This window comes from Momordica charantia, assembly GCF_013281855.1.
Source record: "Momordica charantia cultivar OHB3-1 chromosome 7 unlocalized genomic scaffold, Mcharantia_2.0 BLBB01000007.1, whole genome shotgun sequence".
Classification (NCBI taxonomy): Eukaryota; Viridiplantae; Streptophyta; class Magnoliopsida; order Cucurbitales; family Cucurbitaceae; genus Momordica; species Momordica charantia.
In genome coordinates, this window is record NW_028275165.1 from 5432584 (window position 1) to 5450016 (window position 17433).

Genomic DNA, 17433 nt, shown 5'->3' on the forward strand with positions numbered 1-17433 from the left:
TAAACCTCTAAATAAATAGTTTGGATTAAGACTGAATTTTCCTTTCGAATTTATTTAATATACATTATTAAAATTTATTGTGTGGGTTGCATTAAACATTCTTTTTTTTTTTTTGTTATGAAAACATTTTGAAGACCATTTTATAATTCCATACAAATATTTTAAATCTATTTCCAATCCAATATTAGTTGGAAAGATAATGTTAAATTATAGATTTGTCACAGTTGTATCTAGGGTTGATCACCGGTCGGTCGAGGTCGGTTTTTGGCCGATCCCGCTGTCAAAAATCAACACTATCGGTTTCCAAATCTGGAAACCAATGATTTTATTTGTTTTAGTGTGCATCGATCGAGTCGGTCGGTCGGTCTATTTGTCAGTTAAATCGACAGTGATTTTTTTTTTCAAATGCGTTTTTAATTAATTTTTCGGTTCCTTATTATTTTTTCTATTCAAATTCCTTGTATATAGGATATACTGTATAGTGCTTTTCAATTTTCATTACAATTTTCATTCAAATTTTTTTCTGTACATTGTTTTTCATTATTTACAAGACATTTTAAACTAATAAATAATAATTATTAAGTTGAAAAGTAATGGTGTAAAGTGTAAAGGTAAACAAAAAAAAAAAACCCTAACTATTTAATATAATTATAAAATATTAAAATGTAATTTTTTAATTATAATGTAACCGAATCGCCTATCCCAAAACCAACCGACTGTTATATTTTCGGTCGATTTCAATCAACCAGTTCGACTTTTCAAGTCCATATGCTCATCCCTAGTTGTGCCTATTTTTTATTTAAACTTTTAATTGTGATTTTATATAGTCCATATGTGATCCTATAATTAACTCAATAATAATATCTCTATTAGCAAAGAAATGGTAAGATAAAGTAAACATGTGGATAAAATATTTTTTTTCCGGAAAGTGGGTAAATAAATTGGCACATGAATATATCTTTTTTTCCCCTTAAATTTTTAACAATAACATGCCCATTTTCTAAACCATATGACACTTGTTTTCATAGATGGTGCAACTCTATATTTTTGTCTCATTTCAATAAAAGGAAAAAAATATTTTTCCTTTAACTATCACCTTTATCTTACCATTTATCGATTTGTGAATTGAATCAATCGATATTTATCTAAGAAACATATAATATGATCATGAAAAATTATAAATTTGCTAAAAATATATATTTTATTTTGTCATTTATGTAATGGTCTTTAAAATCATTTATTTGATGTTGTTAACTGTAATAGTTATATTAGAATTTAAAATTAAAGTTTAAGAAAGATATTTTTTAAAGTTTAGGGACTATATAAACACAACCATCGATGTTCGTGTGCTCCTGTTATCTACATAGTGTTCTATATGTAGTTGATATTCCCTTTATACATTGTCTTTCTATACAATGCAACATGCTCAGTGTTATGGTTAATTTTGATCTGACCTAAGAATCGATATGGATCGGGTAAGGTCGAGCTTTCGAAGTGAGCTTAATGAGAGAAGACTTGCACAAGAAAAACAGACACTCTAACGCTGAAGTCAATAAGAGACCGATTTTAGGTCTCAAGTAGAGGAATTAGAGTGCGTACCTAAAGTCCGAGTATCGCTTCTATTTATAAAGTGGCAGGTGGTATAGCCTATATAACCATTCTGCTAGGTCGTTGGCGAATTAGTTAGATGGATTCCCTAGGTCGAATTGTTTATCTCAGCACATGGCGCTTCCTTCAACCAACAAGAATAGATCGAGCTATCAGGTTGGTCAAGCTTTAAAGGTCGACCACATTGTATTTTCAAGATTATGGGAAAAGATCTTGCATACCGATCTTTCCTAGTTCCCCACATGGCAAGTCATATTTTATCCTCGAACAATTGGTTTCCAACCGTTTTGAGTTAGAATTAAAAGATCCTAAACATGTTCACAAAATTGTAAGGATTTTTAACAGTTTATGTTATTTTCATAGTTCTAACTTGTTTAGTAAAAAAAAGTCGGATTTGTTAATTTTGAATTTTTGTGACCATGACCAACACGTTTAAACTAGCCTAAAATTTATTTTGAAGGTATGAAAATTGATTTTATGATTCATTTTACATAGGGTTTAAAATTGTGGGAAGTGTGATATATGTTTTCTCTAGTTCTTTTTTGTAAATTTGCAAAATCAATAAATTATTTTTATAAATATTATAGTAGAAAAATCAGAGGTTAATATGGAGATTAAAAATTACTTTTCATACATTTAAATATTAATAATTATTATGAACTAGATTAATTATTATGGGATTTATACTAGTAGAATAATAAACATATCTAATTATGACTAGAAGACTTAAGACTTATTGGAAAAAGATTATTTTATGTAATTGAGGCTAATCATATTTGCCATTAGGTTTTTAGTCTATGCCACATCATCGATCTGTAGGGTTTTTAATAGGAGATTATCACCAGGACCAAAATGAATCATTTTTAAAAGTATAGAGTCCAAAAAAAAGTATTTTAACCGAAAAATAATTATTTTAAAGAAAACAATATAAAAATAAAATTCCACGTTGAATTTGATGGAAGTACAATAATTTGAGAGAGAAACAAATTAATTAATAATAATTTGGTTTTGGTGATTTTTGAAAATGAATTAATAAAAGTGAGAAGGAACAGCTCAGAAACAAGAAACTTTCTTCATTTATAACCGATCCACATCGACATCTCTGTCTCCCGACCCATCAGAAAAATGGGAAACCAAAAAAAAAAAAAAACTTCCATTATTAACTAATCTCGCCTTCTAAACAATCCCCTCGCCCTATTTCTCTAATCTCAACCACTAAAATTCCTCTCTCTGATCAACCGGTTTCAATTCTTTCCTTCATCTGATTCATCGATTCAATTTCACTCTTCGAATTTTGTCCATCTCCCTTTTGTTTTGTGTTTTTTCGCCCCAATTCGGCGATGTTAATGGCGGAAGGCGCTTCCCCATCAAAACCCAATACTTCGATTTCTTTCCATTGTTAATTGTTTCGAGTGGGAGAGGTTTTTATTGTTGTGCGAAAATGGAGTTGGATGGCATCGAAGGCGTGCCATCCATGGACGTGATGGACGAGGAGGATACGACCCTTCAACGTCACTGTCAGTTTCCTTCGATTTCGAAGCCTCGCATCAACAATAACGACAATCCCACCACCACAAGTGTCCACGAGCTTCTTGAATGTCCCGTCTGCACCAATTCTATGTATCCCCCAATTCATCAGGTTTCCTTTTGCTTCTTTGCCCGTTTTTTGTGGTTTCTGATCTGTTTCGTTGTTCTGAAATTGCGGGCCTGTTGTTGGAGGTTATTTGGGATTTTGAATTAAGTAGATGATTGTTTAACAGGAATCTTCTGTTCAATGTGGCCTTTGGTTGGTCGATCGATCGATCGATTCTTTTGAAGTTTTTCTTTGAACTTTATGCATTCGTTTTTTTTTTCCTTTCTGCTCATTACCAAATTAGAAAACCTTTTTTGTACATTAGAAACAAGTGTTGTTATATTTTTTTGTGCTTTAGTTGACTTTGTTCAGAAGCTGGAATCGTGTTTCAATGGTGTCCCCTTCTGGGGTTAGTTTCATTAATACAAGGAGGTACGCTTAAATCAATGTCGCCAACCAGGCAAAGTGGGAAGCCACTGTATGACCTCTGGAGCGGCTAGCTTAGCCGTGGGATCGGGACAGAAGGGGGATGGTGATGTTTGAAAGGAATTTTCTTCGTTTTCGCCTTCCTTGTTTCAAAAAGGGTCCAATGGTACTTGCAAGACTGAAGTGGCTAAGTATATTATTTTGGCTTGATGTTGAAATCATCTGTTTGCTCTTGGGATTTTGACAGTTGTCGTGCTGGCGGAGCAGGGAGCCTACAGGGAAGATTGGGGCAATGAGGAGCTCGACGAGTATGTGCAAACCCTGTGCCTCATCGTTGACAGATATTGTTGAACGGCTTAAGCTTTCTCTTTTGCTCTCTATCTCACATTAGATTATATATCATGAAAGGTTTTAACTAAGAATGTGGGATCATTTTATACTAAACCAATGCTAAGAGCATTTCTTATGCCTATGACATAAGGCCCCTTTAAGTGTGTTAAAAGGCTTTAAAGAGGCGGTTAGGATAGGGCCGATAGGCATCCACGTCATAAATGTGATAGAGGAGAGGGACCACCCGTAGGTTTCACGTACACACGGAAGAAAAAGGGGAAGGAGGCTGCAGAAAATAGTTTCGTGGAGTGCGTTTTGTTGTGGGCCCAAATTTTGTAATAGGTCAATACGGTAGTAGGACGTGCTGGGGAGGAGTTAGTAGAGGTTTATGCAGGGTAGGTTTTTCATTATTCTGTTATGTTGTTTTTGGCTTAGACTTGTTCTAAGAGGGAGAGAACCTGGCCTCTTTAAGTGCTATGAAGACTTGTTCTCTGTTTTTCTGCTTGTTTTCTTAATGAAATATTGAGATAAAGTCATCTGAGACTTATCAAAATGCTCCTTAGAAGATTATTAGCATACATTGAAGAATGACAGATGGTTTTTTGTCTTTCTAGAAGGCATCATAAAGTTGTGTATTTGATTTTAATCTTCTGTGGGAGCTCTAGCCTTTGTCGACAATGGCAGGAAGCAATAACATTACATTTGCTATTGATTCAAGTTAGTATAGACAACAGGTATTTTCTTTGCTTCTGATGGGGGAGCAATATTGAGAATCGGGAACCGACCATTTTGCAATATGATGTTGGTTTATGCAAAAGTTAGTTCAGTTCTTCATGTTATCTGCTGCTTGGGAGTTGTCCACATTGTTTGAAGGCTCCCCTCTTGGCTTATGGCCTGAATTTTTTGTTTATATCTTGGATTGTATACTATCAAATATTTTCGACAATTAGGAGGACCATTCTATATAATTTTTTGTTCACACCTTAAGATCTATGGATTCATCAAAATGATGAGAAGCCTAATTCGTCAATCCTGTGAATCTGTAGTGTTAAAGATATCGAGTCTCTTGAATGTCAGGTAATGGCTATCCAGTTTGTGATAGTTGAGAAGATATTGCTGAATTGTTTAAACTTTTTGTTTTGTTTGTGCAGTGTCCCAATGGGCATACCCTCTGTTCTACATGTAAAACAAGGGTCGACAACCGTTGCCCGACGTGCAGACAAGAGCTTGGTGATATCAGATGTCTAGCATTGGAAAAGATAGCTGAATCACTTAAACTGGCTTGTAAATTCTGCACGTATGGGTGCCCGGAGATATTGCCGTACTACAGTAAACTCAAACACGAAGCTGCGTGTTACTTTAGACCATATACCTGCCCTTATGCTGGATCAGACTGCCCAGTCGATGGGGATATTCCGTTCCTTGTTTCTCATCTTAGGGATGATCACAAAGTCGACATGCATTCTGGATGCACATTTAATCATCGTTACGTAAAGGCTAATCCATGCGAAGTTGAAAACGCTACATGGATGCTAACCGTAAGTATCATGTTCATTCAGTTCAGTTGTTTGCAAGTATCTGTTCAAACTGTTGCACGAGACAGTATTCAAAATCGCTCTTTCCTTATTGCTAGCTCTTATTTTATGTTCTTGGCTCAGGTCTTCCACTGTTTTGGCCAGTATTTCTGTCTTCATTTTGAAGCCTTTCAGCTGGGCATGGCACCGGTTTACATGGCATTTCTCCGATTCATGGGCGACGAAACGGACGCCCGGAACTACAGTTACAGCCTTGAGGTCGGTGGAAATGGCAGGAAGCTCATATGGGAGGGCAACCCTCGGAGCATTCGGGACAACCACAAGAAAGTGAGAGACAGCCACGACGGGCTCATTATACAGCGAAACATGGCGCTCTTCTTTTCGGGGGGAGAAAAGAAAGAGCTGAAGCTGCGGATCACGGGACGGATTTGGAAAGAACAAAATAAACAGTAATATTGTGTTAGATTCAAACTCTTATGTATGTGATTATTATGCATAACATTTACTTCAACTTTATCAAGCCGAGATCATATCTTGAATCAGCTCCCAAGTCCTTTTCAAAGCTAAACTTCTTGTAATTCGGTTTAGCTTTTACAATGTCAATCGTTCAGCTCGTTCTGAAGCTGTTTTCATCCTAATTTATTTGCTTTTTCCGATTAAAAAGGTTTAGCCAAAACATATTTTCAGAGCTATTTTATAGAGGTTTTTTTTTTCTTTTTTGTTCTCAAAACTACTATCATGTTATTTTAGAATAAATGAGTTTTTTCTTCCTAGAATCATGAATTTTTCAATAAATTTCAATGCGTAGAATAATATAAACTTTTCAGAGTCGTTGTCTAAATATTCAAGTATTTTTATAGATACCTCTACATCCTATGCTAAAATGTTCAATGAGGCATCTAAGCAATCTTGGATGTCCAACTACCACATAGATTTTTAAGATTCTTTCCATGTTGAGGCTCGACATCTTCTGGTCCTTCATTTTTACTCTATATTTTTTTAGCAATTTTCTTTATTTTTTAATTCTGATTTTAAAAAATAAATAAATTAATGCACTGATTCATTGATAAATGATTAGGTAGAATTATATATATGCTACGATATAAAATAAACTTTAATCAACGATATAATATCATAATTTATTTCCTATTGATTTTAGTATACAACCTTTCATTTATTTTACTGATCTTTCAATAGTCACCTAACATAACTAAATTCGAACAAAAAAAATATTATTAAATTAATAAAAATAAAATTATTATATTAAATTATATTTACAAAATACATTTTAACATAGGTAAGGGTTGTTGAGGGAGGGGTTTTGAATTTTGAAATTTCAAATTTGAAATAATAAACTAAAAATTTGAATTTGAAAATCAATCTTACAAAACTTCTCACATGTGTGACATTCATCCTATTCCAATCTTGAATATGGGTTTTACATAAAATTGATTTATTAATCGAAGAACTTAGTCGACGAATTTTAATTATCCTAATTTAATTAATTTAAACTAAGATCGAAATCAACACTTATTAATGAATCAATTGGGTATTATAACGTTCCATATCAAACAAATAATAGCATTAAGAACCATGTGAATTAATAAACCAAAATTAATTAATTTGAGATAACTGCAAGTTTATTAATTTTGTCTCTTTATTTACCTAGAGTCTATCATGCAAGCTATATAACATGGAAAGCCATAAATATACACACACAAACCAACTATTTGCTACTTGATTCAATCATTCATGACAATTATGGATTACAAACTCATGGATAATAGTAGAACAATCAATATGAATTAAGACGTCAATTTAATTAATATCAATTGTTCATATACAACAAAAACAAGAAACAAAGAATACTTGAACAAAAAAAAAAATATCACATCTAACACGAGTCTCTCAAGCTTACAACTGGACTTGAATCACCTTTGAATTGGAATAATTAAAGTCTAGCCATTGGTGGATCCAAGAATTTTGTTGGGGGCTTCGTACTAATGTCTTTTTTTATTTTTTTTATTTTTTACGAGGCGCAATACCAGCACATCTGTGCCGCCCGACACTATCCTTGAGATTCCCATTCTCGAAGCAAGACGCCCAAGACCTTGGTCTTGTAACGTTTGATTTCATACTTATTTACGTTAAGTAATTCAAAGAATTCATAAAAGTAATTTTAAAGCTAGCAAGATCCTTTAGGTAAATATGCTCTATGAACTTAGTCTCGAATATAACAATTGTAATCAACAATTCTAGCTCTTAGACTAGGATATGCGGGTATTTTTTACAAATTTACTTATATAAAATATCTATCACTATTTATATTCCAAATTAAATCTACAAGAACATTAATAAAAAATGAAAACATAAAGTAATATTGTGCTTTTAAATTGTTCTTTTTTAATATCTTTTATCTATCGTAAAATATTAAATCATATTTAAATTCAAATATTTAAACATAATAATTTAATAAAATATAAAATAAAGGTATAAATTATGATTGTATTTTACAATCTTATCAAACATATAAATTATACTAGGACGAGTAAAAGCATGTTTCTATGTACCGATCATGCAAAACAAACATAATTATTCAAATATTCTCAAATATTCTTATAAATATTCCTATGAAACAAAGTAAATAATAATTTGATCGGTTGGCATGCTCATGTGGGCATATACATTCTAATTCTTATTCAATTTCAACTGCCAGTCTTGAAGAAAGAGATTAAAGCATAGACTAAAAAATTAATCACAAGATGCAATAACACAACCCCATCGGAGAAATTGCAGAAACAAAAAATCCATCAAATATTTATTTAATTTGGATACAAATTCCAAAGGAAAAATACCTTCGGCAGGCAAAATTACAAGCACAAAATATGACAGCAATTCCAAAGAATTGCCTTTTGACAAGACGCCGACAATCCTTATCAGCGGCTTCAATAAAAGGAGGAAGAAACAGAACAGAAATGTTCCTGTCGCAGATACATAGTAGTAGTAATAATAATAATATTATTATTATTTCATTGACATCATATCCACATATTTAATTACACCTATTATTATTGGTTACTAAAATGATCTTAAATTTCCCCATCAGGGCAATGAAGCAGCAATCTGATCAAGGCGGTGATCCATTATTTCATATACAGTTTCAAGGAATGTTGTTTCACTTGTACCAGGGAGAATAGAATCCATTGCTTCATCCACGCACTCCTCGATCACGGATTTCTTCGTCAAGGTTTCTCTACACATTGCGCTGCCGATGTCGAACGGCGTCAGCCCTCTCTTTGCCCCTTTCTTCAAAAGCATCGTCGAAATGCGGAGCGTGCGGGCACATTCGAGTGGCAACTCCCATCCATGGAACTTCAGAAGGGCGATATCTTCCTCTGCGTCCAGTGAGTTTATGTAGTCTAATGTCTCTGCATCGTATGGTTGCTGGGCTTGTGGCCAATACAGCCAGTCAAATGTACAATCTTCAAACTGCAACACAAGAACAGAGAATGTTGACTTGGATTAGCTACGAAATTCGGTATGAGACTAATATCGCAGTCCGATTACTCAGCTGGTGAATTTATATGCAAAATCTACAATATGCAATGTGCAGGTAAGAGAGCAAAAGAGCAAGGGAAGCTTACACTTGTTGGCAAGCAGTATCCATGATCGATCGGAATAAGTACGGTGTGACCCCCTTCTCTTTCTTTTCCCAGCAAAATATTTCCAGCATGTCTATCTGCATTTGCCAATCTGATATCCAAAACAGAGATTTTATGGACCTCCTTAGTAGGGAAAGCCCCAGCACCAAACTCCTCACAACTACCATTGTTTTCCATGAACATCTGCAAGGAACCAATTTTAACCGATTTATCACTCGGATGGTTGAACCCATCGTGGAGGCACTTGACCAATACTGTAGGAGGCACACCAGCAAAGCCTTTCTTGTCACCGAACATCGAACGGTGGCCGGTTATTGGGTGATCTAAAATGTAAGCTGCAACTTCTCTGAATGCTCCTTCTCCAACTCTGGTCCCTTTCTTTAACCCTTCACCATCGAGTGACAACGGAAGCGCTCGAGGGTTGTTCAAGGCCATAGGCTCCTCATCAATCGGCTTAAACACGGACACGTACTTCTTTCCTGACGGGTCTAACATAAGATATGCTCCACCGGTCCCCTCCAAAGACCTAACTGGAAAATGCCCATGGTCTAAGCCATCTAATGTAGAGTTAACCATATCCCAAATCGGTATTGGTAATTCAATCTTAGGGTTAACGATGATGGGCTCCATAAAACTACCTCTTCCCTCATTAGGAGGAGGCCTTCTTGATGCAATTTCTTTGTCGTAATCGTACTCTGTCCTATAAACTTTCTCATCTGTATTATTATATTGTTTCTTATCATTTTCCCTAGAAAACTTAGATCCACATTGTTCTTTGAAATGTGATGCCACAATAGAGAGCTCAAAGGCTTTATCAACAGGTTTGCCCCGAACTTTCGCAGACTTCCGAACAAACAAATGTATGACTGCATCCTTCCTATTACAAATATCGTCTACAAGGCTATGATCATCTAGCGGCCTTCCATCACACACTACTTCGTGCTCATCGGCGTCCACAAATTCTTTTACCTTCTTCGTAATCTTTTCTTTCACATACGCAACATCCCTATCCCGCTCCACATGGAAGGTAAACTCTTTCCCACAATAAGTCTTGACATTAATGACCTGAAGATCAGAGAGCCTAAGCACCAAATGCAACACATTTCCATCAGTGACACCGTAATCTCGTACTAGCGAATTATTCCGAGACAACTCTCGACCTCCGCAAACTAACTTCTGTTTCTTCACTACAAATCCTTTGCAGGATTGGATCCTCAACTTCACAGATTCAATCGATTCCGACGCAAAGATGGGCATCGGATCAATCGAACCCGAGACAGAAAGGTATATCCAAATCGACTCGTTGGGTTCAAGACCCAATGGAGTAGGTAGGCGATTAGGGAAAAGTAATTGCTCATTGTGAACTGGGAGAAGAGCAGTAACACCCGCAGACGACATTTTCGAAAACGAGGGAAATTAAAGAGCCAAGAAATCAAGGCTTCAGTATTCAAAGAACCAATGATCAAGAAATCACATCAACACAGTCATAGCTCTAGTTATAGCGACCATCTCAAGCACAGCAAGAGGATCAATGAACTGATATAAGAAGTCCGAAAGAAGGAAAAAAAAACAAAAAAAAAAAAAAACCCTAGCGATCCATTTCCCCCTAAAATGGATCAAAAAAAAATGAAATTTACCAATGAACTACAGAAGCCAACGGGAATTAAACTCCACGCGAACCCTGGGAGGCTTCGGGGAAGTGTCTCCTTGACGTCAACAATCACGGCGACTGATCCGAGGAGAAGATCGAACCTAGAGGGATTAAAAAAAAAAAAAAAGAGGGAAAATCGAAAAGGGGAGTGGATTCCTCACCGAACAGGAAGAACCAAGGAGAAATTGGAGAAATTCGATGTTTAAATTTCAGGTTCCAAATATAGAAATTTGCTATAAAACTCTGTTCTTGCCCTGTGACGATGAAACTGCTGGAGAAAATTAGGGATTGGGTGAGACTGAGAGAATTGAGACACAAGTTGAACCAAGAACAAAACGCGTGTACCCATAGGAGCTTCATACGGAGCGCGTCGGAATATTTGACTTTTTGGCTTTCGAATTCTTTTTTTTTTTTTTAATTCAAAGATACCCTATTTCGTAGTATTTCCTCATTTCCTATTGGCTATTTTTTCCTCTCCTTTGTTGGCTGCTCTGTTAATTATTGCCCAAGTCATCTTCCCCTCTCCTTCCTCTAATTCTTTTTTTAACTTATTATCTCATTCTCATTTAATTTTTTCTCTTCTTTTTTTTTTTAAATATTATACTTAATTAATTAACGGCTAATTTCATATCCTTAATCGGCTAATCTTTTTTTACATGATCATCGATGGTGGGTTACTATCGAAGAAGAGACTCGCCATCTAGATATCATAAAGAATTGTATCGACACCCAAAAGTCTTTTTTTTTAATGCAAATTATATCTATATGTTTTTCAAAGCAAGTCAAGACCAAAATAAAATGTCATAATCATAATGTGGCTTCCTTCCCAATTGTTATGTTCTGCTCAATCTGTTGTTCTTTAGACCAATCAAATATCTTGAAGGATGGAGAAAAAAAGGATGACGATTTAGGTAGTCTTGATGTATCTAGTTCAATGGCTGCTTTTACAATAGATTCTAATCCTGATGTTGATTCGACACAACTTATCGGTGATAGTCGTAGCACCAGGAGCGTTTAAGGGAGGCAAACATGTATAGTTCGATAGTAGCCGATAGTGGTTGCTCGTAATTCAACTTCTTGAGCAGCCGAGATATTAAACAACGAACATTTGATGGAATTTCTTGTCAAATTATCCGTGCCATTTTTTTATGTCATTAATGGAATTTCGATTATTGAAGTTATGTGTTAGTCATAAATGCATCAAACTCTATCCTTTTGTTTAAATTCAAAAACTTTATACTTTTTCTCCTAATAAATCTCGATGTTCAACTAATTAATATATAGAGTAACATTGTGCGAGATTAAAAATTCAAATATCCTTCCCCATTATTGATGTACTAAAAAAATATTCCACTGAAAATTCAAATCTACACGCTCCAGATTTATTTTACTAATATTAATCAAATTCACTTTTTAAATATTAGTCAAGTTTTGGCAATAGATTATAAAACAAAGAAAGGTCGGTAAATAAATCATTATTTTTTTTTAACAAACACGTGCTAAATATATTCATTCAAAATATTAAAATTCAATTTTGATTCTTAAATCTTTTTTCATTCCATTTTAGTTCATGAAGTTTCAACCTTCCTAACCTTTACCAAAAGAAAAACTATTTTAATTAGTTTTTTAACTAATGAAAAACATAGCCTTTTTGAAGGTATGAAAAACATGAGTTTGAGTATGTTTATTAATATGTTTAATGTATGCCAGGTTGATCGAAGTTAGTATTGAGTGGGTGAATATTAAATAAAAATAATAATAATATCAAGAACTAAAATAATTATTATTTGGTTTGTATCTTATTTTGACCGCTACATTTTTATTTTGATTTTTAAAATGTTCATTTAGTATTGTATTATTTTTTTTTTCATTTGGGTTAATGTACCTTCATAACGTCTATATTTATGGTCAATGTAGTTTCAAAATGTTCCATTTATTCTATATTTGCAAAACTCTAAAACACTAATTATATATTAAAAGAAAACTTTTTAATATTTTAACGAAAATAGTTTAATTAGTTAGAACATATATTATCAACCAAAAGGTCAAACTTTCAGATTCTCACCCTCATATTATTGAACTACAAAATGATATATATAATAAAATAGAGAAAAACAGGAATAACATGCATTAAAATAAAGATTTAAACATTATTATTTTTAAAATTAGGAGGCTAAAATATATATATTTAAAATTTAAGCATAACCAGATGAATACTTTTTAAGAAAAATTACAAAATATTAGTGAACAGGGTCATAATCAAATTTCAAATATATAACCATCATTGATGAGGGTGAGTTCTGAATAGGACAGGTGCCGCCATCCCGATGAGCTAATCAGTGTGCTTTTGAACCATAAACTGAATGATCGAACAAAGGCCACAAGTGGTCGAACAACACTTAGAACTTCATACGAAGATCGTCTAACGACGCCACTGAACATTAAACAGATTATGCACCAAAGATCTTATGGCATGGTTATACATGCAATCTTCGGACGAATTATCACCATATCCACCACAAATAGTTAATACTTGCGTGATCTTCAAGGTGCACCAACACCATTATCTCTAGAGGGAATATCGCAGGCATTGAATGACCGGTAGTGAAATGCCTATAAATAATAGGAGTAAACTCGCTTATAAATACTAGTGATTCTTGACTTGATTTGAGACTAAATTAGTTTAGACCTAAACTAACTTGAACATCAGAGTGTTTTTTTTTTTTTGGCACAGCTATTCTCCGTTAACATTTACTCCGTTAAAATTTACGAAAGGTTGAGTGCCAATTTCGTGCTCAAACAATCATGTAATTTATAAATTTTTCAAAAGTAACTATTAATCATTTGCTGCCCTTTGAAAAATATTCAAATTTCAAATGAAATATTACCGTTCGGCTCAGTGACGTGAGTGTTGACGTCAAAGGGACATTATTCCATTCTCCGAAGCTTCCTTCGATTTAGAGTTTCGGACGAAGAACCGAACCCTAGGGCACACTCGAGTTCATGGCTTCGCTTTTGGAGATCGTTTACGCTCACCTGATCATCGTCTCTGAATCCCTAAACTGTCGTTACAGGTAAATCTATGGCTTTATTCTGTTGATTTCTTGATCAATTGGTTCTGTAAATACGAAGCCCTAAAATTTCTGTCCGATCGAGCACTTTCTCCGTCGGACATTCCTTTCTGTATCAGGATTGGAATCGATTGAATATCTGTTGGAGATTATGATGGAGTCTTTGATTTTTGGGCCATTGTTGCCCAAATTTGTCGTATGGAGCGAACCTGATCATTGAGTTACAACCATTTATAGCGACATCGCTTTCTGATCATATCGAGAGTTCGCGAGCCAAAGTAGCCGCCATTGCAGAGCCTTCAAAAGCTTTACTCCCACCATGTACCAGCGTTCAAATCGGCTCTCTCCGGTTCGTCATTCAGGTTCTACGCTCTAATCCACTCAACATTTTGGAATTACGCAGCCATTGGACCTACTAATTTCCATTGCCATGTACGATTTCTGTTCATTATTCCGCGATTCTTTCTTCTTTTTCCGAGTCAAAGCGAAATCTGATTCGCTTTCTGTATATAAGTCTTCGCGTAGTACACTGATCGAGGATATGATGTTGAATAAGTAAAAGGTCTGAGAAGGAAGATTGTGTAGGTAGAGACGATGTTTGAGGTTGAGGGAGGAGAAATTACAGAAGAGGGCCCCTGTTCTTGCGAGAGTGATCGCATTTTGAACATTCGCAACCTCTTCTACAGAGATTGTTCTTAAGAGCAAGAGCAACGGGTATGAATAAAAGGCGTGGGTTGCATTCTAGCATTGGATGATAACCTAGAGTTCGCCCGACATTTGTTCTTCTGTAGCATCTCCCTCTGCTTCAAACATTTGTTTTCTGCTTGCGTTCTTCCTTCATTGATCATGCCTTCACACTGATCCTTCCTCATTTTTGTAGATCCTTAGGTCAGCTATTGAGCTGTTTAGTTGATTTGAGGATGACCATTTCGTTTTTAGATTTCTGGGGTAAAAATTATGCTTCCTCTCAATTTAATTTTATATGATTTTCACCATTCTTACAAAGAAAGTTGAATTCTTAGTTGAATTTTAGAAACAAAAACAAGTTTTATGAATAGATCCTATGATGAACTTTGAATGTTGGGCAGTGGTTCATTTGGGTTAGGTTGAGAAAGTTATTTATCCTTCTTCATTTTTCCATTCTGTAGATCCTATGGTCATTAAAAAGATTGTATAGATGTCCTGTTGAGATAGTTGTTTGGCTTTTCAAAACAAATTCTATGAAGAAAGTGTTTTGAATAATTATTACTTTTTAAGAGTTCTTTTCTTATTTTCTTTTAATGTATTCTCATGAATCAACTGGTCATTCCTTTTAAAATCATGAATTTGTTTGTGGTTTCTGATGGAGATATGATGTCAGTGAGAAGAAATTTGCTTCATGAGCTTCAAATTGTTTTGGGATTTTGCTTGGCTTGGCCAAATATTGCATTTTGTTTTTCTAAATACTGTGTTTTCTTTTAAATGTTATGGTCTTGCTCTAAGAAGTACCTATTATTAAAAATGTGTATATATTGACCTAGCAATATTTTTAAATAAAATTTTTTTTTTAGTACAACATATGGGGTGGGAGACCGAATTCATAACCTCTAGGGTGTAGATATATGCCAATTATTGCGGAGTTATGCTGTCAAATAAATTAATCGTACAAATAGAGTTATGCTTAAAAATTCATGGAGCATTTTTACGAGCATAATTCTCCTTTATTAGTTTTATTTTTTAATTATTTTTATTATGGGAGGATTTTTAAGAGTTGTCTACATATATATATATATATATATATTTATTTATTTGGTTTCTTTTAAGTGGGCTTATATATGTATTTTAAAAAATGAAAATGACAGTGGTTGTCAAAAATCTTTTATGTATTTCAAAATATGTCACATGTTTTTAAAATTTACAAATATAGCAAAAATTTTCACTCACATCCGTAGTATATTAGATACTCGTATCAGTAGTATATTAGATAAATATCATATACATATTGCAAGTATATCAGACATTTATATCAGTAGTATATCAGACGTATATCACATACATATTGCAAGTATATAGATACTCATATCAGTAGTATATTAGATGTATATCACATACATATATCAATAGTCAGATATATTACACATATATATCATTTGGGTAAAGTTGTCATTTTAAAATTGTACCTTCGTCTTTTTTATTAAAGTGTTACATTTGAAAGAGAACTAAATGTTGTTTCTATTTTGTTAATTTTACTAAATGTTTTTGTCATATTTGCAACTGTGCTCTTAAAAAAATTTACATAAATTTCATCTAGTATATCCTTGACCTGCCACGTGCGAAGGTCACATTAAATCCTTCCTCTATCTCACCCAGCTACTTTGTAACACAAGTCCTCGAGTCACATTAAATCCTTCATTTGGATAGATCAGCCTGCATCGAACTAGAGTGAGCTAAAGAGGAGCGAGCCACCCACAGGGAGTGACTTACACAAAGGGAACAAACACTCTGAAGTCCAAGTTGGTAAGTGTTCGAACTACTGTAAGTCGTGTTCGGACAGAACGACGTACCTGAATAAGTAGAGGAGTATTCCTTTTACAGGTAGTGGAGGGGGATAGGGCTGTTAGAACTGCTTTGACCAGCAGTTACGGGCTATCAGGCAACCTCAAGTTGGTTGTCGGGCCCGAAGTCAGTATTTTCAGGAGTGACTTACACAAAGGGAACAGACACTCTGATTGGTAAGAGTTCGAACTACTGTAAGTCGTGTTCGGACATAATGACGTACCTGAATGAGTGGAGAAGTATTCCTTTTATAGGTAGTGGAGGGGGATAGGGCTGTTAGAACTGCTCCGACCAGCGGTTAAGGGCTATCAAGCGGTTGTCGGGCTTGAAGTCAGTATCTTCAGGTCGGTTGGAGAGCACTTAAGCAATCCTCCGTTGGTTTGTATTCCTTTTATAGGTAGTGGAGGGGGATAGGGCTGTTAGAACTGCTCCGACCAGCGGTTAAGGGCTATCAGGCGGTTGTCGGGCTTGAAGTCAGTATCTTCAGGTCGGTTGGAGAGCACTTAAGCAATTCTCCGTTGGTTTGGTCTTCAGCTCGACTTATGTGGTAGGTCGGTCTTCCCCCTCAAGCTAGTTAGATGGGTTTGACCTTGCCGAAGCAACTTAATTAGTCCACATATGTTATGTTCGCATTTTTCACTCCAACCATTGGCTTCACTTTTTCTTACTATTATCAAATGGCAGGTCATTTAAAATTAACATGTCAGTAAATACCACTTCTTTCTTCAAACTCTCACGTCGGTCACATCAACAAAAGTTTAATTTGTGAGACTTCTTAAAACTATTTTCTAAAGGTTTGGGACTACACTAGTTACTTTCTTTTTCAGTTTCTAAAACACAGAAGACCAAGTAAAAATTTATATTTTAAGTGAGATCAAAAGTATATTTTACTAATAAAAATCTAACTTGTCTAAAGTGAGTGAATTTTTGCCGAAAATAATTTAGTAGATAATGCACTGCACTAATTAGTTTCTTTTTCAATCTCTCACTCTTGATATTTTGGTGTACATTGGAAAAGTTATTTGTTAATTTAAAATATATA

The 17433-nt window shown here is 34.6% G+C and overlaps 2 protein-coding genes and 1 long non-coding RNA gene across 3 annotated transcripts; 2 read left to right on the forward strand and 1 right to left on the reverse strand.

Annotated features, from left to right (window-relative positions):
* Nucleotides 1-2715: 2715 nt before the first annotated feature.
* LOC111024411 (E3 ubiquitin-protein ligase SINAT3) lies at nt 2716-6014 on the forward strand. Its single transcript, XM_022302101.2, has 3 exons — nt 2716-3247; nt 5089-5475; nt 5596-6014. The coding sequence occupies exons 1-3, from the start codon at nt 3050-3052 to the stop codon at nt 5923-5925; spliced, it is 915 nt and encodes a 304-aa protein (XP_022157793.1). The 5' UTR covers nt 2716-3049; the 3' UTR covers nt 5926-6014.
* Nucleotides 6015-8262: 2248 nt separating this feature from the next.
* Nucleotides 8263-11137, reverse strand: LOC111024414 (phosphoinositide 4-kinase gamma 4). The gene is made up of 2 exons (XM_022302103.2): nt 9117-11137; nt 8263-8961 (listed from the first exon to the last, which is right to left on the reverse strand). Exons 1-2 carry the CDS (start codon nt 10530-10532, stop codon nt 8575-8577), a joined length of 1803 nt encoding a protein of 600 aa, XP_022157795.1. The 5' UTR covers nt 10533-11137; the 3' UTR covers nt 8263-8574.
* Nucleotides 11138-13701: 2564 nt separating this feature from the next.
* On the forward strand, nt 13702-14638 carry LOC111024409 (uncharacterized). The gene is made up of 2 exons (XR_002603329.2): nt 13702-13859; nt 13976-14638. It is a non-coding gene; the product is annotated as an uncharacterized LOC111024409 (long non-coding RNA).
* Nucleotides 14639-17433: the final 2795 nt, after the last annotated feature.

What these genes read in the sequence shown, in the direction of transcription:
- LOC111024411 (XM_022302101.2), top strand. Translation starts at nt 3,050, where the DNA reads ATGGAGTTGGATGGCATCGAAGGCGTGCCATCCATGGACGTGATGGAC. An exon ending in TGTATCCCCCAATTCATCAG is followed by an intron (nt 3,248 to 5,088) that starts GTTTCCTTTTGC and finishes TTGTTTGTGCAG; the next exon opens with TGTCCCAATGGGCATACCCT. An exon ending in ACGCTACATGGATGCTAACC is followed by an intron (nt 5,476 to 5,595) that starts GTAAGTATCATG and finishes TTCTTGGCTCAG; the next exon opens with GTCTTCCACTGTTTTGGCCA.
- LOC111024414 (XM_022302103.2), bottom strand. Translation starts at nt 10,532, where the DNA reads ATGTCGTCTGCGGGTGTTACTGCTCTTCTCCCAGTTCACAATGAGCAA. An exon ending in GATACTGCTTGCCAACAAGT is followed by an intron (nt 8,962 to 9,116) that starts GTAAGCTTCCCT and finishes CTTGTGTTGCAG; the next exon opens with TTTGAAGATTGTACATTTGA.